At 36.8% G+C, this 23,911-nt stretch overlaps 6 protein-coding genes across 9 annotated transcripts in view; 1 reads left to right on the top strand and 5 right to left on the bottom strand.

Moving 5' to 3' along the window:
* The first annotated feature begins 33 nt into the window (after positions 1–33).
* LOC129577580 (mitochondrial-processing peptidase subunit alpha) lies at positions 34–2,634 on the top strand. The gene is made up of 7 exons (XM_055464916.1): positions 34–425; positions 496–761; positions 830–909; positions 982–1,536; positions 1,624–1,978; positions 2,060–2,209; positions 2,320–2,634. Exons 1-7 carry the CDS (start codon positions 373–375, stop codon positions 2,508–2,510), a joined length of 1,650 nt encoding a protein of 549 aa, XP_055320891.1. The 5' UTR covers positions 34–372; the 3' UTR covers positions 2,511–2,634.
* A 742-nt stretch (positions 2,635–3,376) lies between these two features.
* On the bottom strand, positions 3,377–6,923 carry LOC129577578 (lamin Dm0). The gene is made up of 4 exons (XM_055464912.1): positions 6,148–6,923; positions 5,868–5,988; positions 4,369–5,737; positions 3,377–4,256 (listed from the first exon to the last, which is right to left on the bottom strand). Exons 1-4 carry the CDS (start codon positions 6,240–6,242, stop codon positions 4,084–4,086), a joined length of 1,758 nt encoding a protein of 585 aa, XP_055320887.1. The 5' UTR covers positions 6,243–6,923; the 3' UTR covers positions 3,377–4,083.
* A 1,099-nt stretch (positions 6,924–8,022) lies between these two features.
* LOC129577586 (uncharacterized) lies at positions 8,023–9,004 on the bottom strand. Its single transcript, XM_055464923.1, has 2 exons — positions 8,649–9,004; positions 8,023–8,577 (listed from the first exon to the last, which is right to left on the bottom strand). Exons 1-2 carry the CDS (start codon positions 8,747–8,749, stop codon positions 8,301–8,303), a joined length of 378 nt encoding a protein of 125 aa, XP_055320898.1. The 5' UTR covers positions 8,750–9,004; the 3' UTR covers positions 8,023–8,300.
* Positions 9,005–9,044: 40 nt separating this feature from the next.
* LOC129577583 (uncharacterized) lies at positions 9,045–11,221 on the bottom strand. The gene is made up of 5 exons (XM_055464918.1): positions 10,860–11,221; positions 10,485–10,740; positions 10,319–10,385; positions 9,837–10,186; positions 9,045–9,715 (listed from the first exon to the last, which is right to left on the bottom strand). Exons 1-5 carry the CDS (start codon positions 11,088–11,090, stop codon positions 9,345–9,347), a joined length of 1,275 nt encoding a protein of 424 aa, XP_055320893.1. The 5' UTR covers positions 11,091–11,221; the 3' UTR covers positions 9,045–9,344.
* A 121-nt stretch (positions 11,222–11,342) lies between these two features.
* On the bottom strand, positions 11,343–21,680 carry LOC129577579 (probable cytochrome P450 301a1, mitochondrial). 4 transcript variants are annotated; one of them, XR_008689021.1, is made up of 9 exons: positions 21,416–21,680; positions 17,144–17,450; positions 14,318–14,468; positions 13,418–13,724; positions 12,689–13,062; positions 12,398–12,567; positions 11,961–12,252; positions 11,618–11,855; positions 11,343–11,487 (listed from the first exon to the last, which is right to left on the bottom strand). XR_008689021.1 is itself a non-coding variant. In XM_055464914.1 (8 exons), the coding sequence occupies exons 2-8, from the start codon at positions 17,419–17,421 to the stop codon at positions 11,742–11,744; spliced, it is 1,686 nt and encodes a 561-aa protein (XP_055320889.1). In that variant the 5' UTR covers positions 17,422–17,463; positions 21,416–21,680; the 3' UTR covers positions 11,532–11,741. The 4 variants fall into 4 exon arrangements, 3 of the variants coding, with proteins under 3 accessions (XP_055320889.1, XP_055320888.1, XP_055320890.1); XM_055464914.1 differs by lacking the exon at positions 11,343–11,487 and having other exon boundaries at positions 11,532–11,855; positions 17,144–17,463; XM_055464913.1 differs by lacking the exon at positions 11,343–11,487 and having other exon boundaries at positions 11,532–11,855.
* Positions 21,681–22,283: 603 nt separating this feature from the next.
* The window catches only part of LOC129577079 (uncharacterized transmembrane protein DDB_G0289901-like), a 4,507-nt gene continuing 2,879 nt past the window's right edge, over positions 22,284–23,911 (bottom strand). The window contains exons 6-8 of the mRNA XM_055463542.1: positions 23,761–23,883; positions 23,378–23,638; positions 22,284–23,253 (exon numbers count right to left, since the gene is read on the bottom strand). Coding sequence (XP_055319517.1) covers positions 22,505–23,253; positions 23,378–23,638; positions 23,761–23,883 — 1,133 coding nt within the window. The 3' untranslated portion in view covers positions 22,284–22,504. The remainder of the gene's footprint in view (positions 23,254–23,377; positions 23,639–23,760; positions 23,884–23,911) is intronic.

The raw sequence follows: 23,911 nt of genomic DNA, 5'->3' as shown, positions 1-23,911 counted from the left end.
ACGGCACATCAACTACAACGATCTGAATAATCTTTGATTGACATCTCACACAAAACAGTAATGTGCCTGTGCATGTGTTCAATCCCATAGAATGAAATACACAAAAAAACGATTCACCTAAAAGTCACATTTTGCACTTACACCGCAATCAAATCCTATTTCGCCATACAGAATCATAGTTGAGTTTTAAAAAAAATCCTCCGATGAATTGATGAATTTGATTTCAAAGCAATAGCAATTGTTGGTGTTTGTAAATGACCGAAAAGTGTGCGGTGGCACCATTTTAATTCACTGAAACGGATTCAAGTGAACGTGAATTTTAATAATTTAAACAGAAACAACATTTCGGCACAATAAACGCAAGAAAAAATAATGACATTAAGACTAGCTAATTTATCAAAGACGTTGATGTCAAGACACAAACAGTAAGTTAACTTCTTTTGCCGGATTATGTGATGTGGATTTTCAGTTTGAAAATGATTTTTTGCCTTTTAGGATCGCAACGTCGTTCAATCCGCACATAAGAAATGGGCTGTGTACGAGTGCGGTGGTTGGAAGCCAACGTCAATTTTCAACCAAAAATCCACTTACAGAACAAATAGTCACCCCTTATCCACCATTGTCGGAGTCGTTAAAGGATTTGCCGCCAGTTCAATATGCCAAGCCATCGGGTAGTGCCAGGGAAACCCGAATAACAACACTGCCAAATGGATTACGAGTCGCATCTGAGAGCCGATTCGGACAGTTCTGTACGATTGGAGGTAAGGGATTTAGTTGATTACTTCGGTTTTTGATTTAAATTCATGAGTTTTCATTATTGATTTTTTAGTTGTTATCGACTCTGGACCAAGATATGAGGTTGCATTTCCCAGTGGTGTTTCACACTTCCTCGAAAAACTAGCCTTTCACGTAAGAATCAAGCAGTGTTATTCAATCAGATGTTGAAAAGTGATGGAATGTTTTCTTATCTTAATTTTATAGTCAACGCAAGAGTTTTCCGATAAAGACAAAATCCTTCGAGCTATGGAAAAACACGGCGGAATTTGTGATTGTCAAAGTTCTCGTGACACTTTTATTTATGCATCGAGCGCGGATCGTCGTGGCATTGAAACCGTCACTCGGGTATTGGCCGAGGCAGTGCTTCGACCAAAACTCGAAGAAAGTGAAATTGATTTTGCACGCCAAGCGGTACTATTTGAATTAGAGACACTTAATATGCGTCCCGAACAGGAGCCAATCTTGATGGATCGAATTCATGCGGCTGCTTATCGAGGCAACACACTAGGCCTACCAAAACTTTGCCCACAAGAAAATACAGACAAAATCGACAGAGATGTACTGTTGTCATTCTTGCGATTACATCATACACCTTCTCGCATGGTTGTGGCCGGTGTCGGTGTCGATCATGATGAATTGGTTAAATACGTTGAGAAATATTTCACAATGGAAAGCACATGGGAATTGAAAACACTCAAAAATACTAGCATTAACACAGTTGACGCCTCAATTGCTCAGTATACCGGCGGAGAGATAAAAGTAAGCCAACCAAACAAACAACAGATTTGCATATATTCTTCGAATCATTTTATCATTTGGCATCATTTGTAATTTGATCACTTTTAGGAAGAATGCGAAATCCCCATTTATGCGGCAGCTGGTTTGCCAGAACTGGCGCACGTTGTGATCGGTTTGGAGGGAACTTCACACCAGGATCCCGACTTTGTTGCATCGTGTGTGCTCAATTTGATGATGGGTGGCGGTGGCTCATTTTCAGCCGGTGGACCAGGCAAAGGGATGTATACACGTCTTTACACAAATGTATTGAATCAATACCATTGGATGTACAGTGCAACTGCCTCAAATCATGTATATACCGACAGTGGCCTGTTCTGCATCCATGTCAGTGCACCACCTCAACACATTAGCAACGCTGTCAAGGTGATAACACGTGAGATGGTTGCAATGGCATCTGAACCAGGTAACAAGAACGAGAAAAAAATATTATTAGACAATCAATCATTCATAATATTTGATACTCTTTTTTTTTTTTTTAAATTAGGTTCGGAAGAGTTGCGACGGGCCAAAACACAACTACAATCTGTGCTGCTGATGAACTTGGAAGCAAGACCCGTTGTTTTCGAAGACATTGGTCGCCAAGTGTTGGTCACTGGTGCACGCAAAAAACCTGAACACTTTATGGAAGCTATCGGTGAGTATGAAATGTTTTCAACGTTCAATTTTTAGAAGAAAAACAATTCAATGATTCTCCAGTAATTGTGTTGATATTAATATGGACTCACCAAATTCTTTTTACTACAGAAAAAATAACCGGAGAAGATATTCAACGCGTGGCAAAACGTTTCCTTTCGTCTCCACCATCGTTAGCGGCTCGTGGTGATATAAAAAATTTGCCCGAACTCAAAGAGATTCAAAGCGGTCTGATGAACTTGGACGGCAGTTTCTCTAAATCCAAATTAAATCGATTACCAAATTTCTCCCTGTTCCGATAGTTGCAACGAATTTCACTGTAAACTTTGTATTACACATGCGTCAATTCAATTGGAAAATTGAAAATTTTAAGAAAAAAAAAATGGACAAAAAAAGACACAATAAAAAAATCCTCATTAAAATAAATTTTATTACTTTCATTCATTTTTTACTCATTTTGAACATGCCAACATAATTATCCTGTAACGCATTATCTGTTGATGGCTATCATAAAATTGAAAACAATTTTCTTTATTTTGTCAAATGGGAAGTATGGTATACATAGTTTTTGAACTCAGAAAAACGGAACCGATTCACATTTTATCAAAAAGAAAAACAAAATGAAACAAGACTTTAGAAAACAGGTTACATGTGCAGGAAAACAACAGATGAAAACTCATTTTAAAAGGCCAATCTCAAAATAGCACTCTTCGATGGTGATTATCCTGTTTGTTCGTTTTTTTCTTCTTCTTCCGTTTTGTTCGAGAGCATAGTGCAACAGTGTGACTAAAATTCGAATATTATTACGACTAATCGTATCAATTGCCTCAATCGGCACTGCTTTTAAATGCATTTCTCATTTTTACAACGTCGTCTTATTCTCTGTCTCTGCATTAACTATTATAGCGGCAGTGTAATATGCTGTTTTTAAATGGTTCTGCTTAAAAATTGCTTGAAAAATAGATACATCTTGTCTACTTTCTCTCTCTCTCTCTCTCTCCGTCACTCCAACTCACTAGAGAGTGAGAGTTCGTGGCCTAATTTATAAGTTTGTATACTCTTAAACTACAAATCAGAAAAGAAATTAAAAGATCAAATTAAGTATAAATGTGTAAAATAATTAGGGTGCTACAATAAAATGAGAATAAATGAAAAAAGGCACACAAAATAAACTGAATGAACCTTTATTAGTAAATAGAAAGGAGGAATATAAAGAAAAAAAGAAACGTAAATATATTAAACGTCGACAAAGCACAAAAGCAGGACAGTTTAACTTTAGATGGTATACGAGACGTACATTTTTGTTTTTATAATCTTCGGGCTTGCTTTTAATTTTTGTTGTTGTTGTTGTTTGTTTGTTCTATTTATTTGAATAATTTTTTTGCAATAGATTCGGTTTGTTTTTGTTTTGTTTCTTTGTTTCATTGTTAGTTGAGCCTATACCTATAAATTTTGTCTTAATCTCTATTGTATGGAACTGGTGGTTCTTATGATTCGCTTGCCCGCTACAATTTTTTTTTTTCCTTTTCTTACTACTACATATGTTTGTGTACCATGCAATTTTGTATTTTCGATTGATTTTTTATAATTTTTGTTGCTATTTGTTTTGACTTATCTGCATGACTGTTATTTTGACCTAATCGTATGTATGTTTGAACGGGTTTTTTTTAAAAAAAAAAAACACAATGGTTTTGATCAACGAAAAATTCTAAAAAAAATTCTTGTTTTTTTTCTTTGCATTTCTGTAGGGAAATAAACTCATTCCTTCTTTTTAAATCTCTTTCTCGTTGCTGATTTGCTTTTATTTTATGGACCATTTACTTTTTGATGGTATAAGTGGGTGGCGTACGTGTCTGGGCGTGCAGAGAGCATCATTTACATGATTGAGCATTTTTCATTGCCGTTGGTTTGTGGATCGCCCTGCTGATGGTGCAAATCTTCACCATATCGTAGACGAGTGGCACGTGTGCTCAACACCTTTCGTATCCGTTCATTGGTGGCCACTTCCTCGCCGTCCGCGTTGATCAGATGTGTTTTGATCAATTCCCCTGTAAATCGAGTAAAGTTTCGCTCAGAATTTGTCTTTTTGTTGTTTAATTTTCAATTTTGAAATTCATAAAATGTTGCTAGCTCGAATATGTGTGTATTTCTTATACTAACCTGGGAACCATTTTTGCTTCATAACAATGTTTGCTGGTGGTTCATGTGTGGTATTAGTTTCAGCTGACCAAACGGTGACGACTCCCTTTGGTTCGATTTTGACTGAACGATGGAATTTGAAGACGGTTTCATTTTCGCCTGAAGCACGTTTCAATTGCCAGCCGCCGATAGCAATTTCGGTTTCACCCTTGTTGAATAGCTTCACAAATTTACCTTCGGGGCATGAGTCTTGGATTTCAACATCGCCTTTCGATGCTGATAATACGGAGAAATCAGCGGTGCTGACTTCGTCGGTGTCATCGAGGAACGTACGCTTACGTTTACCGGCACGAGATGGTGTGCCACGGCCAGCTGGAGTGGCCCGGCCCGAACGACCAAACGATTGCGAAAATTGGCTGGTCGATGTGTTCGAAATGTTCAGACGCTCTTCTTCGCCAGCCAACAATTTGCCATAAGTTGCAATTTCCAAGTCCAATGAAACCTTAATGTCCATAAGGTCCTGGTATTCTTGGAGTTGTTGAGTCATTTCTTCGCGCAAACGGCGAATTTCAGCCTCGTCTTCAGCACGAAGACGGATTTGGTTGTCGAGTAAGGCTTCGAGGTCACGGATGCGTGCCAAATAATTGGATGTTTGGCCTTCCAATTCAGCAATCTTATCATTCAAATGCGAAATTTGACTGCGAGTAGTGCGAATCTCTTCGATGGCAGCGGAAGCTGAGGCACTGGCACGAGTGGCTTCACCTTGATAGTTCTTAATCTTGGCTTCATATAAAGCGTCAACTTCTTCACGATTGGAGCGCATTTGAGCTTCATATTGATCGCGTAATTCGCGCAACGACTTTTGCAACTTCGCCTCATACTGCTCCGACAAACGGCCATCGATCTCACTGATTTCGATCATGGTACGTTTACGTGTATCATTCAATTCCTGAGTGTGGATCTGAGTGTTGAATGTCAATTCTTCGCGCAGCGATTGTGCCGTATTCTCCGTTTCAACACGGGCCAATGTTTCCTCTTCCAAATGCTTACGCAAATCATTCAATGCCGCCTTCAATTTGGCAATCTCATTTTCGAGTTCCTTGTTGTCATCTTGGGCCTTCTTCTTGTCAGCAACAGCCGAATTGTATTTGGCCTGCAGATCATTGTAGCGTTGTTCATACAATAGAGCTGCGTTCAATTCTTTTGTCTTCTTTTCCAAACGATTCTTCAAATCAGAATTGTCTTCAAACAAACGCTTGGTGTCAATCTCCAATCGAGCTTTCTCTCTAGCTGTCTCGTCTAACACTTTGCGCGCATCGGATAGCTCAGATTCGAACATCTGCTTGATGTTCGTTTTCTCGCGTGTTTGCGTTTCAACAATGGTTTGAACCTTTTATTGTTACGATGCAGAAAAAATGAAACATAAACAAAGTGTAAATTTTATTGCAATTATAGGGTGAAAATGCGCGTAAAACAAAGGAGTTAGGAGAGAAAATGAGAAGCAAAAAGAGTATCATTACCTCAACACCTAAACGGGAATTTTCAGCTTCCAAAAAGCGAACACGATCGATGTAGCAAGCCAAACGGTCATTAAGATTTTGCAACTCAACCTTCTCTGCAATGCGACTATGGCGCGTTGGACTGCATGTAAAATACACCGCACAAACACCGAAACCGAAACGAATTTCCGAACGAACAAAAAAACGAGGGAAGAGAAAAATATGCACCAATAAACGTTAATTAAACTCTGATTTATCTGGTAAATTTCAAACATTTCTCTGTGAAATTAAATAAACTTACCTTAGCGGGCTCTGGGCCCGTGGATTTGGCGTCGATGTTGATTTCGGCACCGTTGGCGTCTGTGAACGACCCGTATGCTTTGTTTTTGTAGCCATTTTTAAAATACAACAGTTTTTGATTGAATGAGAGAAAATTGAAGATAATTTCAATCACAAAAAATTTTCAACGATTTAACGATTGAACACACAAAACGCACAATAGATTTTTCACACACGTTAATTTGTTGTCAAAATATAAAATCTAGTTTTTCTTGCAAAAAAACCTTTTCTTGTTTCACTTAACTATGGTGCTAGGAAATTTATTGGTTATTTTTTTTTTACTCGGTTCGACAGAAGAGTACACACCGCAAAGTAGACGCCTGACGCGCTTGTCTCAATTCGAAAAAATATCTACTACAAAAATGGCTCCCATGCTGAGTAATTTCGTTCTTGAGTGCATGTATCTTTTCGTTAAGCAAACGAACCGTTTTACATTGGTATTGGTGGGTTGGTAAATTCGAATGCGGCAGCCGGTATTGATACAGCGTATGTGTGTGTGTGTGTTTGTGCGCGTGTGCATTGGTGACACTGAATCGTGTACAGCGTGCGTGTGTCTGTTTGTGTATGCGGCGGGAACAGCTCTGCCACTCTCACAGTGGGTCTGTAATGTTAAATTAAACGAGCACCGGTCTTGTGTGTATGTGTATTTTAGCGGTTGAAAATGCCAATGGAAAATATTCGAAACGAGCAAAAGGACTATTGCAATCTGTGTGTGTTTCAGCTAGCGCTAAATTTAAAGAAGTGACTTTTCTAACAATGTCACGTACACAACACCAATGACGTTGACTTTTATACTTATCGCACGTACATACATACATAAGATACTTTGTTACCGATTTTTTCATGCATCAACACCGATCGCAACAATATTGAAACTGTGAGACTTTTTATTGTCATGGTTTGGCATCGACTCAATTTTGCATTTCGAAAATGAATAAGAAAATTAACGGAAATTTGTTGTTTGAAAATAAATTTCAAGTGGCACAAGCTTCATGAATGCCTATAATATGCCTTTTGATGTTTTTACATAAAACATATACGGTTCGTTACAGAACAATATTGTTCCATATTTTCAATTAGAAAATATCCAAAGTAATGACTTTTGTTTTCAGTTGAAATTTCATTCTCCTCTCATAAATAAGCGTTTCTTCGCCTGTTAAAATGCATATATGCTCGGCTTCTATTTTCTCCAAAGAAGAGTCAATATTTCAATTATCCCAATTTAAACATAGCAGTAATTACGGAGATGAAGAGCGCATGGGCGTGGTACTTTTCCCGGTTTTTATCATTGTTATTACTATTATGATGTTGACTTGTACTGCGAAGGGCTAATGCGGCAATACGAATACATTACGTGTGTCATTACTATTGTACTCTGTGGGCAAAGCGTAAACATGTTTTCGAATTTACGAAAAGAACCAACAAGAAAAAAACAAATTCATAATTAAATGCAATACAAATCACACCGTACACAGTGTGACTGAAATGCATTATTCAAATTTGTTTATGTGTATGTGCGGATCACAAAACAAATTACGACTTTTAGACACACAATAGATCTTTTTCTTCTTCCGAACTTTGGAATTTTTCTTTTATTTTCATTCTTCTTCTTTTCTTTTCGGCCTTTATTGCATTTTCTTAAATCAAAAATTTGTTCGTGTGTAGCATGTGATGCTATACTTGCTTGTAGCATTTTATGTTTTCTGTTCTGAGAGAATGTGTCAACGAAAAATCGTTTGGTGAACAGGTTTCGTTGGGTTTTCTTTTAATCTTTTTAACTTGACACAATGATTTTGATGGATTGACAGACATTGAATGTAATTAAACACAAATCATATTTGAAATTTCCAAATTTAAATCGTTTTTATTCACAACTTACATCTTTTTTTTTCATTCTTCAAAAATTCGAAAACTAAATTAGATCATCATTGAAATGAGTTGGTGACTTTTCTAAGAAGTTTTTCCTTCTGATCAAGTCATGAGATAACATCATTCTGTATACTGATTTCATAAGTCAAAATGACATTACATTCTTCTTTCGCAATATTTCGAATTAATATCAGGTTAAATATTACTGGCTTATTTTCTTCATTGATTGCCAGTTGGTTTCGGCTTTTATGTCGACCTTGTTCGATGCTCGAGTCGCTTGACTTGCCATGACTGTTGTGAAATTTCTTCAGTGACAGCGGCTTGCTGCGATGTTGACCATTTCAACGGCATATTCGATGGAATTCGAAGATTCTTGGGTAATTGTACATTTAGCATAATATTTCGGTTGTCATATGCATCCCGATTCGTTGCATTCGAAAAACTATAACCATAAACCTTCCAATACGGAACGAATTCTACCGAATGACGGTATGCGTAATCGGTTGTTGTGAGCGATGATGGCCTACAAAGTAAATAAACAAATTTTGATAAGAAACAATTTCGCTGTATGAACAGAATAAGGCTTTGTTTTACTTCGTGTTTTCAATGGATTTATTCTCGTTGATGCCAATATGTGGTTCGGATTTGCAAAGCTGCTGACGTTTCAAATTGACATTTGTTTTGAACTCAAACATTTTGTTTCTCTTCTTCACCGTACAAAATGTTCACCAACAATAATCAAAAATACTTGTGATCGGCTTCGAAACGTGATTACAACTAAAAATGCCGTCGCCGACGACACAACAACTTCACAAACGGAACGAATTTGCCGTGAATAACTTGGTTTCGGTAGTCCCGTTAGTTAGTTCAACCAATGCGACCGTCGAAATGAAAAGGCATTATTGAATGAATATATTGTAAGAACAACACAATTTTATAGCCTGACTCATATTTCAAACGCTTTATGGTTATGTATTTGTCTGCGAGAGAGAGAGGATAAACGAAGCAAACTGAGATGGAATATTTTGTTGCAGACGCTCGCACTTTTATTAAACGAAGAGTATTACGCACTGAAGGAAGTGACAGAGAAAGAGAAAAATAATACCTGACCGTTTGAAGATAAAAAAACAAATATCATTTTACTGGGGTGCATCATGAGACAATTTTTTACTGCCAGTTTTTTTTGCTAAATAGTTTGTTCAGTCACTTTTTGAATATTTTGTTGCATTTTTTTTTTTTCGTTTTGGTTGGTTTTGATTCGAAGTCGAATTTAGGCTATAAAAAACGATTTTAATATCCTTCATGTCTATCGTGCTGATTTCTCTTTGAGTTAATATTATGGTTTTCACGCGATTTACGGCTTAATTCTCTCCAGCGTCGGCACATTTCAATCAACTGATGTACGTCTTGATTATCATCACATTTGCCTAGTTCTGATGACGATGGCATCCCTTCTGTATTCATTATGCCCAATTCAAGCGTTACCGAACTTTGTGGCAGTCGCATTGGGAATTTGTTTGATTTCGCAACGTTTTGTAAACTTGACTCGAGTATCGATGAAGAGTTGCTCGAATTGTGAGTTATTTTTTCACGACGCTTACGACGAACTTTATTCACTATATTCCCAACGATTGGCTCACCACCTGAACAAATAGACGATTCTAATTGAATCAAACAGAGAAAAAAAAATATATAATGAATGATGCAGATTTGTTTAATCACATTATGATCTCCGTGACGCGCGTATGGACATCAAATTTGAATGAAAAAAATAATTCCCACCTGCTGTAGAAGGTCTTCCTGATGATGAATCGATAGTTAATGTATCAACAAACTGATTTGTCTCGCTCAACGGTCGACTTGTCAACTTAGCTTCCGACATTCTATCCGATATCGATGAACTGTCCCTTGAAATATCACTGGTTAAGCTTGAGCTACATTCCGTCATATTTGCGTTTGTTCCAGTTTCATCAAATCCAAAGCCATCTAGTATCAATAGCGAAGGTATTACCGTTTTCATTTTTTGCCGATAATCTGCTACGGTTGTAATTCCATTGTTTGTTAAATCCAAATTATTTAGTTTGGTGCACATCGGAAGGAAGCAAATAACATTGAACTGCTTGATGTTGTTGCTACAGTAAGAAAAAAAAATTTATCGACAACAGTTGTACGCTTTTTTTTATCGCTTCATCAATGGATTGTGATCAAAGATCTTTGATATATGTACATATATATCAGAATAAATGCGAAATGTTTTCTCTTACTTGCGTAAACTCAATGTATGTAACTCTTGCAGTCCGCCCAATTGCATAACATTCGATATTGCGTTACCTAAGGGGAGAATCAGAAAGAAGAAATAAAATTAATAGCAATATAACGAACTGATAGTGGGCAATTAATGGAAACTAGTAACAAATGATATTGCGTTACCATCAGCTATCAAATGTTCAACTGTATCACTGATTCCATCAAAACTTCTCAATCCGCATCGACTAACATTTAAATATTTGACTTTTAAATCACAACCCAAATCTCGCAATGACTCTAACGAACTGCCATCCAAATTTAGTGCAATTAAATTTGGTAGAAAAATGTGCATTTGATGCAATCCAAACACGTTTGGCGAGACACGCATTTGAATGTGGGTCAATGTATCCAAATTGGTGGTTAGTCCGCATGATTTTCTCTGAAATTTTCATTGCAATTAGATTCCTTGTCTTCTTAGGTGTTCAGAAGAAGTGACAAATTGTGTGAACATAATTAAAGTGTTAAAAGAACTATTCTCAATAGAGATTTCAAATGTACCAAAACCGCATCTAAAGTTGGCTCTCTGCACACGGGTAGAAAATTTGTACCGTTTGGACAGTAAATCAGCCTTGGCTGTTCGATTTCAAGCGGTGGTGAATTGTTGTTCGGCCCAATACTGACGCTACTTGCCATCGATCGATTCGACACTGATCCATTTTCATTGGAACTTAGCGATAATGAACTATTTATTGACTCATTATCTTCGACAGGTATATCGAATTTGGGCATTTTCACCTCAAAAAATTAACAGATTAATAAAATATGGTGGAAAAACTTATGAAAAGAAGAATTTTCTGCAAAAAATTTGGATTATATCGAATTTACGCATTTAACTGATTTTGGAACTAGTTTTTTTATTTTTTATTATTGCTTGAAGTTATTGTTATCCGTTGTTAAGGGCAACATTGTTTGTTTTTCGCATCCGTGTTTTTTTGCATCAACAGTGTAGGACGTATGTTGTATGTTGTTCAGGCGAGAGAAAGTGTTCATATTTAAAATGTGTTTGTGTGAATTTGACTCGAGTGCAATGCATTTGATTGAGAACTAGAATAGAGCGATTCGGCCAACAGCATCCAAAGATACAGGTCATTGCGATACTATCGCTGATTCCATACTTCAATTTTATCTGAAATGTTCGGTCAAGAATAAAATAAAATACATACACAAAACTTATTATCATCACATGGTTTTTCTTTATTTCCAAAATTGTACAAATTACATCAATGAAATGAATGTGGATTTCCATTTATATTTACCAGTTTGTCTCTCGCAGTCTGTTCGGTTAAGCGATAAAAACTCAAGGGATGGATATTTTAATACTTTTTCCTTTGAAACCTTACATTTTCTAAACTATCAATTTTCGTACAACTACTCAACAATTCACTTGTCACGTTTGGTCATTTTGAATTTAAGTTTGCCATCGGGTGCGTACATGAATGTGACGGCATAATCAAGTGGTTGATAATTATACTCCAATTTGTGTGTACGTAGCAACTAGAATGGATAAAAAAAAGAGATGAAATGAATTTTTCGGTTTGACAATAGAAATCGATCATTACTCTCTTAATGCAAGTTTAGTTTATTTTCGTCGATTCATACCTTAGCCAATAGAATTTGCATTTCTAAGTCGGCAAAGCGTCGTCCCAAGCACATTCTCGCTCCATATCCGTACGGCAGTGAAGCAAATGGATGAATATATTCACCGGAGCCTCCTTGAGTTGTCTTCAACCATCGTTCCGGCCGAAAAGTGTCGGCATTTTTACAATATTGTTCCATCGTTCCTGTGACAATTGTTGGAAACACAACTTGAATTCCCTTCGGTATGTTATAACCGCAGATAACTGTGTCTTCTTGCAACGTCCGACCATTTCCAATGACTGTGCTGTACACTCTGCGAATGGATAATTTACATATAAAACCCGTTTAGTCTACATTCGGGCTCAAAGCGTTTATTTTGTTTCGAAACGGAAAATTCAAAATCAATTAACATTTTGAATTTAAAACGTGCAATTTGAATCAACGCGTGAGTCACTCACCGAAAAACTTCTTTAATAAACGCTTTCAGATAGTGGCACTGTTCAAGTGTTTGGTAGGTCAATGGTGTGTTCGGATCAGGAATAACTCTGCATAATTCTTGGTAGACTTTTTCTTGTTCTGCTTGCCGTGTGGATAGCTGATAGAGAATCGAACAAACTGCCATCGAAATCTGAAATAAAATTGATGTCGTTTTTATCGTATTCATTTCTTTTTCTCATAATAAAATATTGTAGCCATGCAATGTTATGTGAATGTCATCTTTTTTGAACTCTTAATGAGGTGAGACTTACCGTATCGATGCCGACTAAAATCAGATCGAGTGCCATAATACATGCGATTTTCTCGTTCTTTTCGCTTAAAATGACCTTCTCGAGTAACGATGGTTCGCCGAGGGCTGCCCGTTCGGCTGGTGATCGTGACTTCATTTTAGCGGTAGCCGCTTGAATATATTTCATGCAAATTTCGACGAAATAATTCATGTTGTTCACATATTTTGACCACAATGGCGTCGGGAAATATCTCCAGAATGGGAATTTAAGTTCGAGTGTAGCGACATTTCTCAGGGCATATTTAGCGGCATTAATAATCTGCTGTGGTTCGGATTTTGGATTAAGATTAGGTTCCAAGCAACCCAGACGTGCGTCAAGTGCAACTCGACCGATGGCTACTCGAAATCAATGAAAAATAAGACATATAAATCTTTTGCCACAAACACTTTATGAGCGGTAGCTTAACATGTATTGTGTTGAATCATATGCAAATATCACTTATTTGTATTCCGTTCGGAAACTCGCGTTTGCATCAATCAAACGTAATAATGAGGTACGCGTTCTCGAGCATACACAACACTCTTTTGTATGTCATTTTTCACATTAAATGCATTCCTTCAACGGCATGTCACTTTAAATTCGCTTTTTCTTTGTTCATTCGAACAGAAGAAAAAAAGAATTTTTGCAGTTTATCTAGCGAAGTAAAACGCAAAAACAAAAATTTGTAATCAAATTTGCGATGTTACTCACATTCCAAAGACCATTTGTGAATTTCATTATCGAAATCGTCGGGCAGTTCATTGTTCTCGTCTAACATTTGCTGGCATCTTTCTATGAAATAATCGGTAACTTCTTCCAATGGTCGTACGTATCGTCTGACTGTAGTTAGCTGTAGAACGGGCTTTTGAACACGGGATCGGAATTCACGCCATGGTTCACCGTGAACACCAACCACTCCTGGCAAATCGCCGAAGAAATCATTTCGAACGATTCCCTTGTATTGCACTAAGCACGGCATCGATGGTCTAAACGGTGTGACACCTTCGTTGCGATAACACTATAAGGAAATCAAAACAAAATCCAAAAATAAACTTTATCCAAATCCCATAAATCTCATTTGATTGCTTCTGGTTATTGTTGAATAACCGAAAATAACTTTTGCTTAACAATGACCTTCTATTCTCTCATTTGTTTATAGGTCCACATTTTTTCTGTGGATTTGTATCTTCAAAATGACGTTGTTCGATGTGAGATTAATAGTACTTGTTCGAATCGAAAAAACCGGATTTTTGTTTTTCATCAAAAATGATTTCCTCATTTGCTCTGACAACAACAATACGTATTACTTCATAATGATTGGTGAGAAACAAACCGACCGCCGGTTTTGCCGTTTTATATCTTCTCACTCATTGTCTCGATAAATGCTTCGTGTTCTTGGATTGCAAACAAGTTGATATTCCTCATTTTTTAAACCCATTGTACCTTATGGCATTGCAAAATCGATTGAAAGATAATGGAGACCAACAATATGTTTTAATACGACAAAAAAAAATTGCATAAGACCTTGATAATTACATCTGCATTGCATTCAACCCAAGCGCATTTTTTTATTATTTATACACGAAAAGAGAAGAAAAATTATATACAAACCTTTTCGATTTCATCGGCATCGTAGACGAACAATAAATCCGGCCGTCCCAACAAACCGCCCAGTCGAACGATTCGGCCCCATCGTTCATGTAAAATGTATGAAACGCGTGCGATGTCCGATATTTGAAACTGCCCAATAATCGGCATCAATCTGATGAGTATGATCAATCGAAATGTGTGTCACGCAAAGTTTGAAATGTGTGACAATGATGTGTGGCGAGCGCGTAGCAGCGATCACCCGAGAAAGATATGCCATGCAAGAAAGAAAGAAAGAGACCCAAAAAAGAAAAACGTTATTGATTACGTAAATGAGATATGACTGCTATTTCACTTTTTCTAACGGTATGCAAATCAATCGGATTTAAGCCAGAGTGATGAACAAAAAACACACCATTTCTTTGTGCCGCAAAGTCATCAAGCATTTCATATATGTTGGTAAATAAAACTGGTTTTTTCTGTTCCCGTGTGGAAATTTTTTGACTGACTATTCAGTCGATTAATTTGGGACATTTTGACTGACTAAAAGTGATTGTCTCGAACAAAATAAGCAATTGTAGTTAACTTTAATCACATAACACTCTTAGTCAAAATGTCCCAAATAAGTCGACTGACTGAAAGAATAACTAAACGTGATTGTCTCCATACAAAACGCATGATTTCAATCAACTTAGCCAGTTTTAGTTGTGTATCACTACATACAGTTACATACAACTGAGTGACTGTTAGTCATTTTATTTGCACACGGGTTCGGACAAACACGATTTTTACACATATTTTCGGTCCAGATTTGTTGAATGAATTCCAATAGCAACAACAATATTGACAATGGCATAACATTTGAAATTTAACGGTATTGAAAACCGAAAATCGTCGATGTTTTGAACGGCTTGAAATCATTTTTTTTTCTTCTCCCAATTTATATATATACATATTTATCGGATCGGGTGTGACATTTTTCGATCCATTATACTTGATACTTGGTAATTGCAACGAATTGGTCATATTCGACAGCGATTTTTTTTTCTGTGTCTGAAGCCTTTTTGTGTCTTATGATCGACGCGTTCTGATGCTTATGTGCAATATAGGCGACGACTCCCCCCCCCCCTGTGGGTGTGGCGCTCTTTGGACAATTTGCGGCTTTTTAAAGATGATAATTTATTTTTATGAATAGCATTTTGCAGTATTTTTGTCTGCATACGTTTTAAATCACTTAACATATGCGTTTTATTTATTGAATATGTTTGTCATTTTGCGGTATGTTTGCGATGATTAATAGTTTATCTTTGGTTCAAGCCTTCTTCAAAAATAGCATTGAAAAAGGCATGGTAACAAAGTACTTGAAGTCAATTACTATAGTAGGTCGCATTGCGACTAACGCACGCTCTAATAATATACTTCGGCACACCTGACTCATTCAAAAGCTATAATTTCTTGACCGCCCTGTAATTCATGCAAAATGTGTTTATTTTAGTGGCAAAACAACAACCACAAACCACAAAGCTCTTGTAATATTTTAATGTTGAACTTTATGATAATTGGCCAAGATTTTATAAATGAAATGTTCATTAAATATTCGATTCATTTAGCATTTTTTTTTTTCAAGTTTAGAACATTCCAAATTTGAATTGTTTAAAAACAAATATATTTCTGTGAAATAGATTGTAAACAAAAATGTTGTTATTCTGTGGACATTCCGAAATGACGGCAGTGCGAGAGAGAGAGAGAGACATGACGCAGTCCGGTAACATTTGGAAACCCAGCCATACAATAATTATGTGTTGATTGGCGTATTCTTCCTTCTGTTTTCCGTCTTCATCGACAAATTTTGTGGCATGTCTTGTAATCCATTCTTGTGATCAGTGGCATTGAAAATGAACCATTATTACGGTTCAATTGTAACCGTAAATTTTGCATTCAAGACAATTGATTAGAGTGTAATGAGGAGGCGCCTTAAATTGGCACAATACGTTCTTTTGCTACTGTTTATTGCGTGTTATTGTTTAACACTAATTGTTATCTATTAAAATGCGATATCCGCCTTTTAGTTTATTAACACAATTTCAAACACGCAAAGTTAGTTTTTAGAATTATCATTGGATCGACACGGATGTCGAACAGAAGTTAAAATAATCGATCATTTCGACTGAACATTTCACTTTGATTTAAAAAAAAATGAAATTCGGACGAAAAAATTTACGTGTTTCGATTAGAAACAGAAAATTTGATTTATATTTTTCAAAATATAGGCGCCTTTTCGATGAAAGCAAATGCGATGAATTTTTTTTTACTTTTGGGCAGAGAGAGAGAGAGAGAGAATGAGAAAAAAAACCGTTACTGATTTTAAGAGGACCATTTACAGATTTGGGCACACTAATAGCGGTGACTGTTCGTCAAAAATGCTGTTTGCATTTCAGCATTCCGTTAGAGAAAAGAAAACACATCTACAAACGCGTGCAAAGTATATACGCTATTGTTTATTTAATGGTTATTATGAAAAAAATAAGCGTGGAAAAATTGCTAAAATATTAAATTTACGCGTCAGTTATAATTACCACACGTTCAGTGGATATTTTCATCTCTCTTATGTGATGGACCATAAAATTTACTCATTTTTCGTCTGAAAATATGCACAGTCATGTATTTCTAAAATTTATTGCACAGATCACACCCAAAAAAAGAGTCTTCATTACATAAAGTAGCTACAAGCACCATAATTGACCTTATTTGTTTAGTTTTTATTTTTCGTCGTGTTTTGAGCAGAAATTTTCGAAAATCGTGTGTTATTTTGCCATTAAAAGAATGAAAGTGATTAGATGTAGAAATTACCTCCATGTGTTACCCAATAGTGGCAATGGTTTTGGACCCGGCACTTCGCTGTAAGGGCGTGCAGTTTCATAGGTAAATGGTGTGTCGATGGTGGCCGCCGTCGCTGTCGATGATGAATTCGATAAATGGTTTTCATTCTGCACAACTGCATGCGGACACTGTGGCTCATAGTAGTTTAACTGTTCAGCGGTAGCTGCTTTTGCTGTGGCCGTTGTGGTTGTCGTTGTACGTTTCGCAATCACATCGGTGATTAAACGAACATTCCGTGTCGATTTCATTTTGCTTCGCTTTCTTGCCCAATTTCTACCTATAATTTTTGGCTGTTGTGATAAATGATCATTAAAGCACTTGAACTCATCGACAAAAATGCCGAAAATTAAATAAATAATGATTGAGAGTTGGCATGTGTGTATGCATAAACTACGGTTTGATTGGAATTCAAACTCAAGAAGCTGACAATTTCGTTTTATTTTTATTTTTCGATTTCCAAAATATTGAGTAATCTTCGGAAAGGACTTCATCGTTCGAAATGCAACAAATGCAACATCCGTACATTGAAAATGTTTTGTCGGCATTTATTTTATCAAGATTTTGCTTCTTTGAATTGATGTGAATACACGCACATTGTACATATTCATCACACTGTGTTCAACAAAGAGATTAACTACAAAGTCACAATTTCGACGGCGCTTGTTCACACATGAATGTGATTAAATAAAGGTTCGGCTCCGCCAGAAGTCTTTCACACGAATATGTTCAAATTCGGTTGCGCTCGCGCGTTCAGCATCTGTCGGATCTCGTACAAATATTTGTTTCATTAGAAGCATTCCATGTTGGGTGTCAAACATCGCCTCTATCAAAACACACGTTTTCCACTGTACACACATTTTATTGCGTTCATAAAACCATTTAAAAGCCATTTTGAGAAAGTCGGACAATTTCAAAAATTTTGGAGAGCAGTTTCATTCGACGAGTCGTGAAATTCTGTTTATTTCTAAATTCAATTCGAATTTAGCTCAATTCAATTAAAGTTTTTTAATAACAAAAATTGAGTGACTAGCACGAAATATGAGTGTCACATATCTATTGACTAGATCGAGAGGAGAGTAAGTTCATCTGACTTTGTTACGAAAGAGGAGAGTAAGTTTCTTTCGACTCAAAAATGGTTAAAGGCGAGTATGTTCATTTTTGGCGGTTTTCCGCGGTTTCCGCGAAACTGATAAGAGATAACAACTTGGTGTCTTCGGCAAAGTTGTAGCACTTAAGGTCTTCTATAACATTGCTGAAGTCAATCATCTCTTATCTCTTATCAGTTCCGCGAAAAGCGCGAAAAATGATAAGAAAAAAAAAGTTCTATATAAAATTTGCTTTTTTATGTGCGCGATTTGCGCGCAACTGATAAGAGATAAGAGATAAATGTCTTCAGCAATGTTATAGAAGACCTCGAGTACTACAACTTTGCTCAAGACACCATGTTGTTATCTTTTATCAGTTCCGCGGAAACCGTGAAAAACCGCGGAGGCTAGACGGGATGCCAACATACTTCCTTTTAACGCAGATAGAATCAACAGAAATCATACTCTCCTCTTTCAAAATATATTCGAATATTTTCACATACTCTCCTCTCGATCTAGTCAATAGATATGTTTCATGGCCAATCCAATTAATGTGTTTTCAATGTGAGTAATTGAAAGTCAACATAGATACGTGCAGAAAAAGACGTTCCAACACTTATTACATTTGAAAGGTAGTTCAAATCGTATAGAAATATTGTGAAAAAATGGATGATCCATCTTTTGAAATTGTCGCCAAATTTTGTCAACGAATTTTGAATTGAATTGCATCGTCACGTGGAAAAGGGCACTAATTGACGGGAACACAAATATTTTTGCGCATCATGAACATTGACAATCATCTCTTTGGATGATGACTTTGGCCTACATGATCACTCACACAAGCAAGACAACAACATCATGAAAATCATATCTCGATCAAGTTGAAAGACCAAAGCATCCTGCATGTGGCTTACGTAATGGCTCCAGACGCAATCAAAAGCAGCAGCAGCAGCAGCAGTAACAAAAACAATCCAGCTACTTTTTTTGCGAATAAATGTCAACATTTATCTCGATAATAACAGAGCGAAAAAGCAACGACTTGTTGTCATTGAAATGTCATAAGAAATCAGTGTATTGTTTTTCCTGGTACTACCAAAGTTCTTCATCATATCATGAGTTCATGAGTCAAGAACATGCGATTTAATTAACATCAATGCGAACTGATTTGAACTTTGCTTTGTTGAAAATCTCTTTCCATTGAGTGAATGATCGTACGTTTTTTTTTTTTCATTTCACTTTACAATTTCTTCAAATTGCTGCTGTTGTTGTTTTTGTTTTTCACTCACGAACCGAATCATTTCATTTGCCTGAAACCGATAGAGTGCCGGTGTTGAGCCGAGAGTAAGAGAAATAAAGCTAATCCACAAGCTGTACCACTTAGAAAGGCCAACGCAAACACCAATCACGAAAATGATTCGCTCGATACAACATCAAGTGAACTCTACGAGTGTTTTTGTGTGTTTTTCATTGTAAAAGTTTTAGATCGCGATCAATACACAGCAGCAGAGTATGTGCGCACGCGCATTTGTGGCCACTTTCGATTTATACATATTAAAATGGCATTATTGAAATCGCATGTATTATTCCCATATATTTTCATTAGTGCATGCACAATCGTAAACGATATGCCGTCATTTTGTTGTTGCTATTATTGTTGCTTGTACTCTTTTTATTCCATCAATTTATTTAAAGTTCAGCTCATGCCATTCCAGTTAGGCAGCATCTGAAGAGAAGAAAACAACAACAACAATGAACATAGGAAAAAATACACAATACAAAAACTAGCCAATGATAGGCTGAAAAACAAAATCTGTGCATTGCACATCGCACAGCGTAGTGAGAAGGAAAAACATCGAGTATCTAACGGATAGAAGAGTTGCAAGCTACGCTAGGCTTGATGAGAAAAAAACGCAAGAAGAAGTAAAAAAAAACTTGTTTAACTTGTTCCACAATTCGGTCTATGCCCATTCATATATCGATGTACACATTGGCGCACAAAGATTTTCTCATTGCACAGATGGATGTATAACTCTTTTTTTTTTGCTTCGCTGCAAATCTCTTGTTGTTGCTGTTGTGTTTTGTTCATTTAGTTTACATGATTTCGCTTTTATTTGGCTTGCACTTTTGATATGACTGGCGTGTTTCCACGATATCCGATCCCTTGCTGTTTGCTATGATACATAAATAGACTTAAGTGTCTTTGATGCAATGGACTAATGAATGCTTAGCGTGTATAGTGTACAATGTACGCTTGAGAAATGTCTTGGTTTGGTAGCTAAGCTATTTTGCTTTTTTTTTTCGAAAACTAGCGTGACCAAATCACAGTTTCTTTTAGATGATTAATTTATTTGCAATTGGGACCAGTGTTTCACATAGTTACGACTGTCGCATTTGATCTGATGGTACGATATAACGTCAACTTATCTATCTCGGAGTGTATATGTGTGTATTTTTATTTTTATTTTTCAATACGATTTCTAAATCCACGCACGTTTGAATGACAACCGAAAGAGATCACCAGAAGAAGTTGTAGATGATGAAAAGAGATTCATGTTCAACGACCTGTTGTATATTTTGTTGATGAACTCATTAAGCTATTCTGTATTCGAACGCTCGCTCTTGCGAACGCGCGCGTAACACTTTGAGAGTGAAGTACACACACACTCTCTCTTTCTCTCCAAGTCGTGCGCGGCTGAGACGATACACAATGGGCCGAACAAATTTAAATATTTTCGCCTATTTTCCATTTTATTCAATTCGATTGGATGGATTCGAGATCATTGTTGTTAACACACGCATTTCGATAATGATGAGCCGATGCTATTTCAACATTTTGTATTTTATAACGAAATTATCATTTCCACTTGACCACACACCACTTCAATGACTGCATCCTCGTCTAATATCATTGATTTTACATGTAAAATAACAACAAGAAACGACAAAAATGACTTCTCGTAGCGGCACAGTTGAAACTAACGAAACAAACACAATTGAACATGTCATTTTCATGTTCAGCGTTGGTTCTGTTGTTTGCCGTATAGCCGAAAAGAGATGTCTACAGCTTATTGCCATTGAATGACATTCAACACCCATGAATGACTGACACCAATAAAAATCCGTTACTCAATTAGATTTTTCTCCGTCGAGATTTTACCTCAAACAATATTTTCTCCCCTGACGAATTTGTCTGTTTCGTAAAAGCCGTCAAATCCAATTTTCCACACAGAATCAAAACCACACACCCAACTTTTTTCGAAATGCACTTGTAACAGCGATGAGTTAGATTTTTTTTTCGTGATTTGAATTGTTGATATGGGTTTGTTAGTAGCACACGCTTGGTTGTGTGTCTAAGCGAGCTAATGAAAACGCGTGCTTAAAATCCAATAGTCGAAACAAGACTGATCATAGTAAGAAACAAAGCCAAAGATGCTTCAACGGAATATCGTTGCTTTACGACTCGTACGAACCAAAAAAAAAAATCCACCCAGTACGTACGAGAGCGTGTTGTGTGTTGACGCACGCGTGTGTATTTATGCGCAAGAAAATGTATAAATGTAAACAATCGCAAGCTCTATAGCATGGTTTCTTGTGGATTTTTTCTCTCTTTCTCATACTTCTGCGACAGTTGGTTCGTTGCTGAAGTTATTGCTGTGCTCTTTTTGTCTCTTGCTATTCGCTCGCATCGGAACTATTGTACAGCTCATCTCTAAATGTCTGATTATGAACTTGTACAGTAAGATCGCCCAAGCATTTTTCATGATCGAAAGTAATACGTTTGGCGCTTATATAAAACGAAAAATGAAACGTCTTCTTCTGCTTTGGTGATTCAACTGTGTGGTTACACGCTCATGGCGATAGCGTTCAAATCGTTTGTGCCGTACATCATTTTTGATTTTCTGTTACGCCTTAAAATATGTGCTTATACTTCCGTCAAGATGACTCAGCGGCTCGGTTTGCCGGTTCGATTCAAATAAAATAAAACCCTGTCCCTTAAATCCTTGGTATTTTCAGTGAATTGATTCTTTGTTTTTACACCTTTTCGAGAAAAAAAACCCAAAACTGAATTTGCGTTATACTTCTGCATATTTATTGGTATTTCTTGCAATTCAGTGAAATAAATACGTAAATTATGATAATAAATAAACCAGTTATTTTTCTGTCCGGGGGAAAGAACGAAAAACAATGGTAAAGACAAGTTCAAAGAATGAATGCATTTGATTGGCATGTGTCAAACGGGTGCAGTTCAATTGACGTAAACGGTTTGAGGAGCATTGTACGTTGGCGGAAGTAATTGTGGGAAATTTCGTTTCAGCAAGTTCAATACGTAACTGCAAGGGCTACTACTTTGACCACCTTGTGATGAACTGCTCTGACTGATTGAATTTGAAGATGATCCGCTGTTGCCATAGTTATTTCCTTTTGATGCTGATCCATAGTTTGCATTGTTGTTGATGTTGTTTGAATTTTGGTTGTTCAAACCGTTGCCGGTTTGAGAATTCTGGAAACTATTTTGGCTGGATTGTGAACTACTTGACGGTGTGCATTTCACTTGTGCTGGCCAATTGCACACTTTCAATTTGGTATCAAAGTGCAATGGTGCCGGGCAGGTAATGCGATGACGTCCAGTGGGGGCACAGTGATAGAATACGGAGCAATCATTTGGATCACGGTACATTTCACCCCAACGACAATTCTGTGGGATACCGTTGCTGTTTCCAGCATTTGATGATGTTCCAAAACCACTGTTTGATGATCCACTATTTTGAGAAGAATGTTGACCATTGGAGTTTCCTTGACTTGATCCCGAATTTTGACCATTCGGATTATTCTGCTGACTGCCCAATCCAATGTTGATGCCGTTTGGCCCAAGTGCATTAATATTCAAACCATTTGAAGCGCCTGAGTGTTGACTTCCTTGGCTACTACCTTGATTATTTCCACCGAGACCAACATTAATTCCAGATCCGATATTCAGTAAACCACCATTAGATCCTATAAAAAAAAATTATAAATGAATATGAGTTTGAAAATGTAAACACTTGGAACCATTTTCTTATCGATATTCAATATTGAGTGTTGAAAGAAAATAATCATTAAAAATGTTCATATGCACTACCTCCGTTGGTGTTTGGTTTATTTTGATTGTAATTACCGCTGCCACCGCCAATGCCAACATTGAGTAAGCTTCCTGAATTTTGGCCATTCGGATTATTCTGCTGACCGCCCAATCCAATGTTGATGCCGTTTGGCCCAAGTGCATTAATATTCAAACCATTTGAAGCGCCTGAATGTTGACTTCCTTGGCTACTACCTTGATTATTTCCACCGAGACCAACATTAATTCCTGATCCGATATTCAGTAAACCACCATTAGATCCTATAAAAAAATTGTAAATGAATATGAGTTTGAACATGTTAACACTTGGAATCATTTTCTTATCGATATTCAATATTGAGCGTTGAAAAAAAATAATCATTAAAAATGTTCATATGCACTACCTCCGTTGGTGTTTGGTTTATTTGGATTGCCATTGCCGCTGCTACCGCCAATGCCAACATTGAGTAAGCTTCCTGAATTTTGGTCACCTTGGTTAAGAGATATTAATGAACCGCCGTTTGAGTGTCCATTGTTTTGACCTGATCCACCTAG

This window comes from Sitodiplosis mosellana, unplaced genomic scaffold, assembly GCF_009176505.1.
Source record: "Sitodiplosis mosellana isolate CC-2019 unplaced genomic scaffold, AAFC_SMos_1.0 Smas_scaffold_6197, whole genome shotgun sequence".
NCBI classification, from domain to species: Eukaryota; Metazoa; Arthropoda; class Insecta; order Diptera; family Cecidomyiidae; genus Sitodiplosis; species Sitodiplosis mosellana.
Note: the sequence above shows the minus strand (reverse complement) of the source record. Positions and strands in the feature narration are given on the sequence as shown.

Coding starts and splice junctions, on each gene's coding strand:
- LOC129577578 (XM_055464912.1), bottom strand. CDS start 6,242: ATGGCTACAAAAACAAAGCATACGGGTCGTTCACAGACGCCAACGGTG. Junction 5,989..6,147: donor CGGGCCCAGAGCCCGCTAAG/GTAAGTTTATTT, acceptor TTTTACATGCAG/TCCAACGCGCCATAGTCGCA. Junction 5,738..5,867: donor ATTCCCGTTTAGGTGTTGAG/GTAATGATACTC, acceptor TAACAATAAAAG/GTTCAAACCATTGTTGAAAC.
- LOC129577580 (XM_055464916.1), top strand. CDS start 373: ATGACATTAAGACTAGCTAATTTATCAAAGACGTTGATGTCAAGACAC. Junction 1,537..1,623: donor ATACCGGCGGAGAGATAAAA/GTAAGCCAACCA, acceptor GATCACTTTTAG/GAAGAATGCGAAATCCCCAT. Junction 1,979..2,059: donor TGCAATGGCATCTGAACCAG/GTAACAAGAACG, acceptor TTTTTAAATTAG/GTTCGGAAGAGTTGCGACGG.
- LOC129577583 (XM_055464918.1), bottom strand. CDS start 11,090: ATGCCCAAATTCGATATACCTGTCGAAGATAATGAGTCAATAAATAGT. Junction 10,741..10,859: donor CAACTTTAGATGCGGTTTTG/GTACATTTGAAA, acceptor TGAAAATTTCAG/AGAAAATCATGCGGACTAAC. Junction 10,386..10,484: donor TGAACATTTGATAGCTGATG/GTAACGCAATAT, acceptor TTCTCCCCTTAG/GTAACGCAATATCGAATGTT.
- LOC129577579 (XM_055464914.1), bottom strand. CDS start 17,421: ATGAAATCGACACGGAATGTTCGTTTAATCACCGATGTGATTGCGAAA. Junction 14,469..17,143: donor CTATTGGGTAACACATGGAG/GTAATTTCTACA, acceptor CATACTCATCAG/ATTGATGCCGATTATTGGGC. Junction 11,856..11,960: donor TGCAAATTCTATTGGCTAAG/GTATGAATCGAC, acceptor TATCCATTCTAG/TTGCTACGTACACACAAATT.
- LOC129577586 (XM_055464923.1), bottom strand. CDS start 8,749: ATGTTTGAGTTCAAAACAAATGTCAATTTGAAACGTCAGCAGCTTTGC. Junction 8,578..8,648: donor AAATCCATTGAAAACACGAA/GTAAAACAAAGC, acceptor TTTACTTTGTAG/GCCATCATCGCTCACAACAA.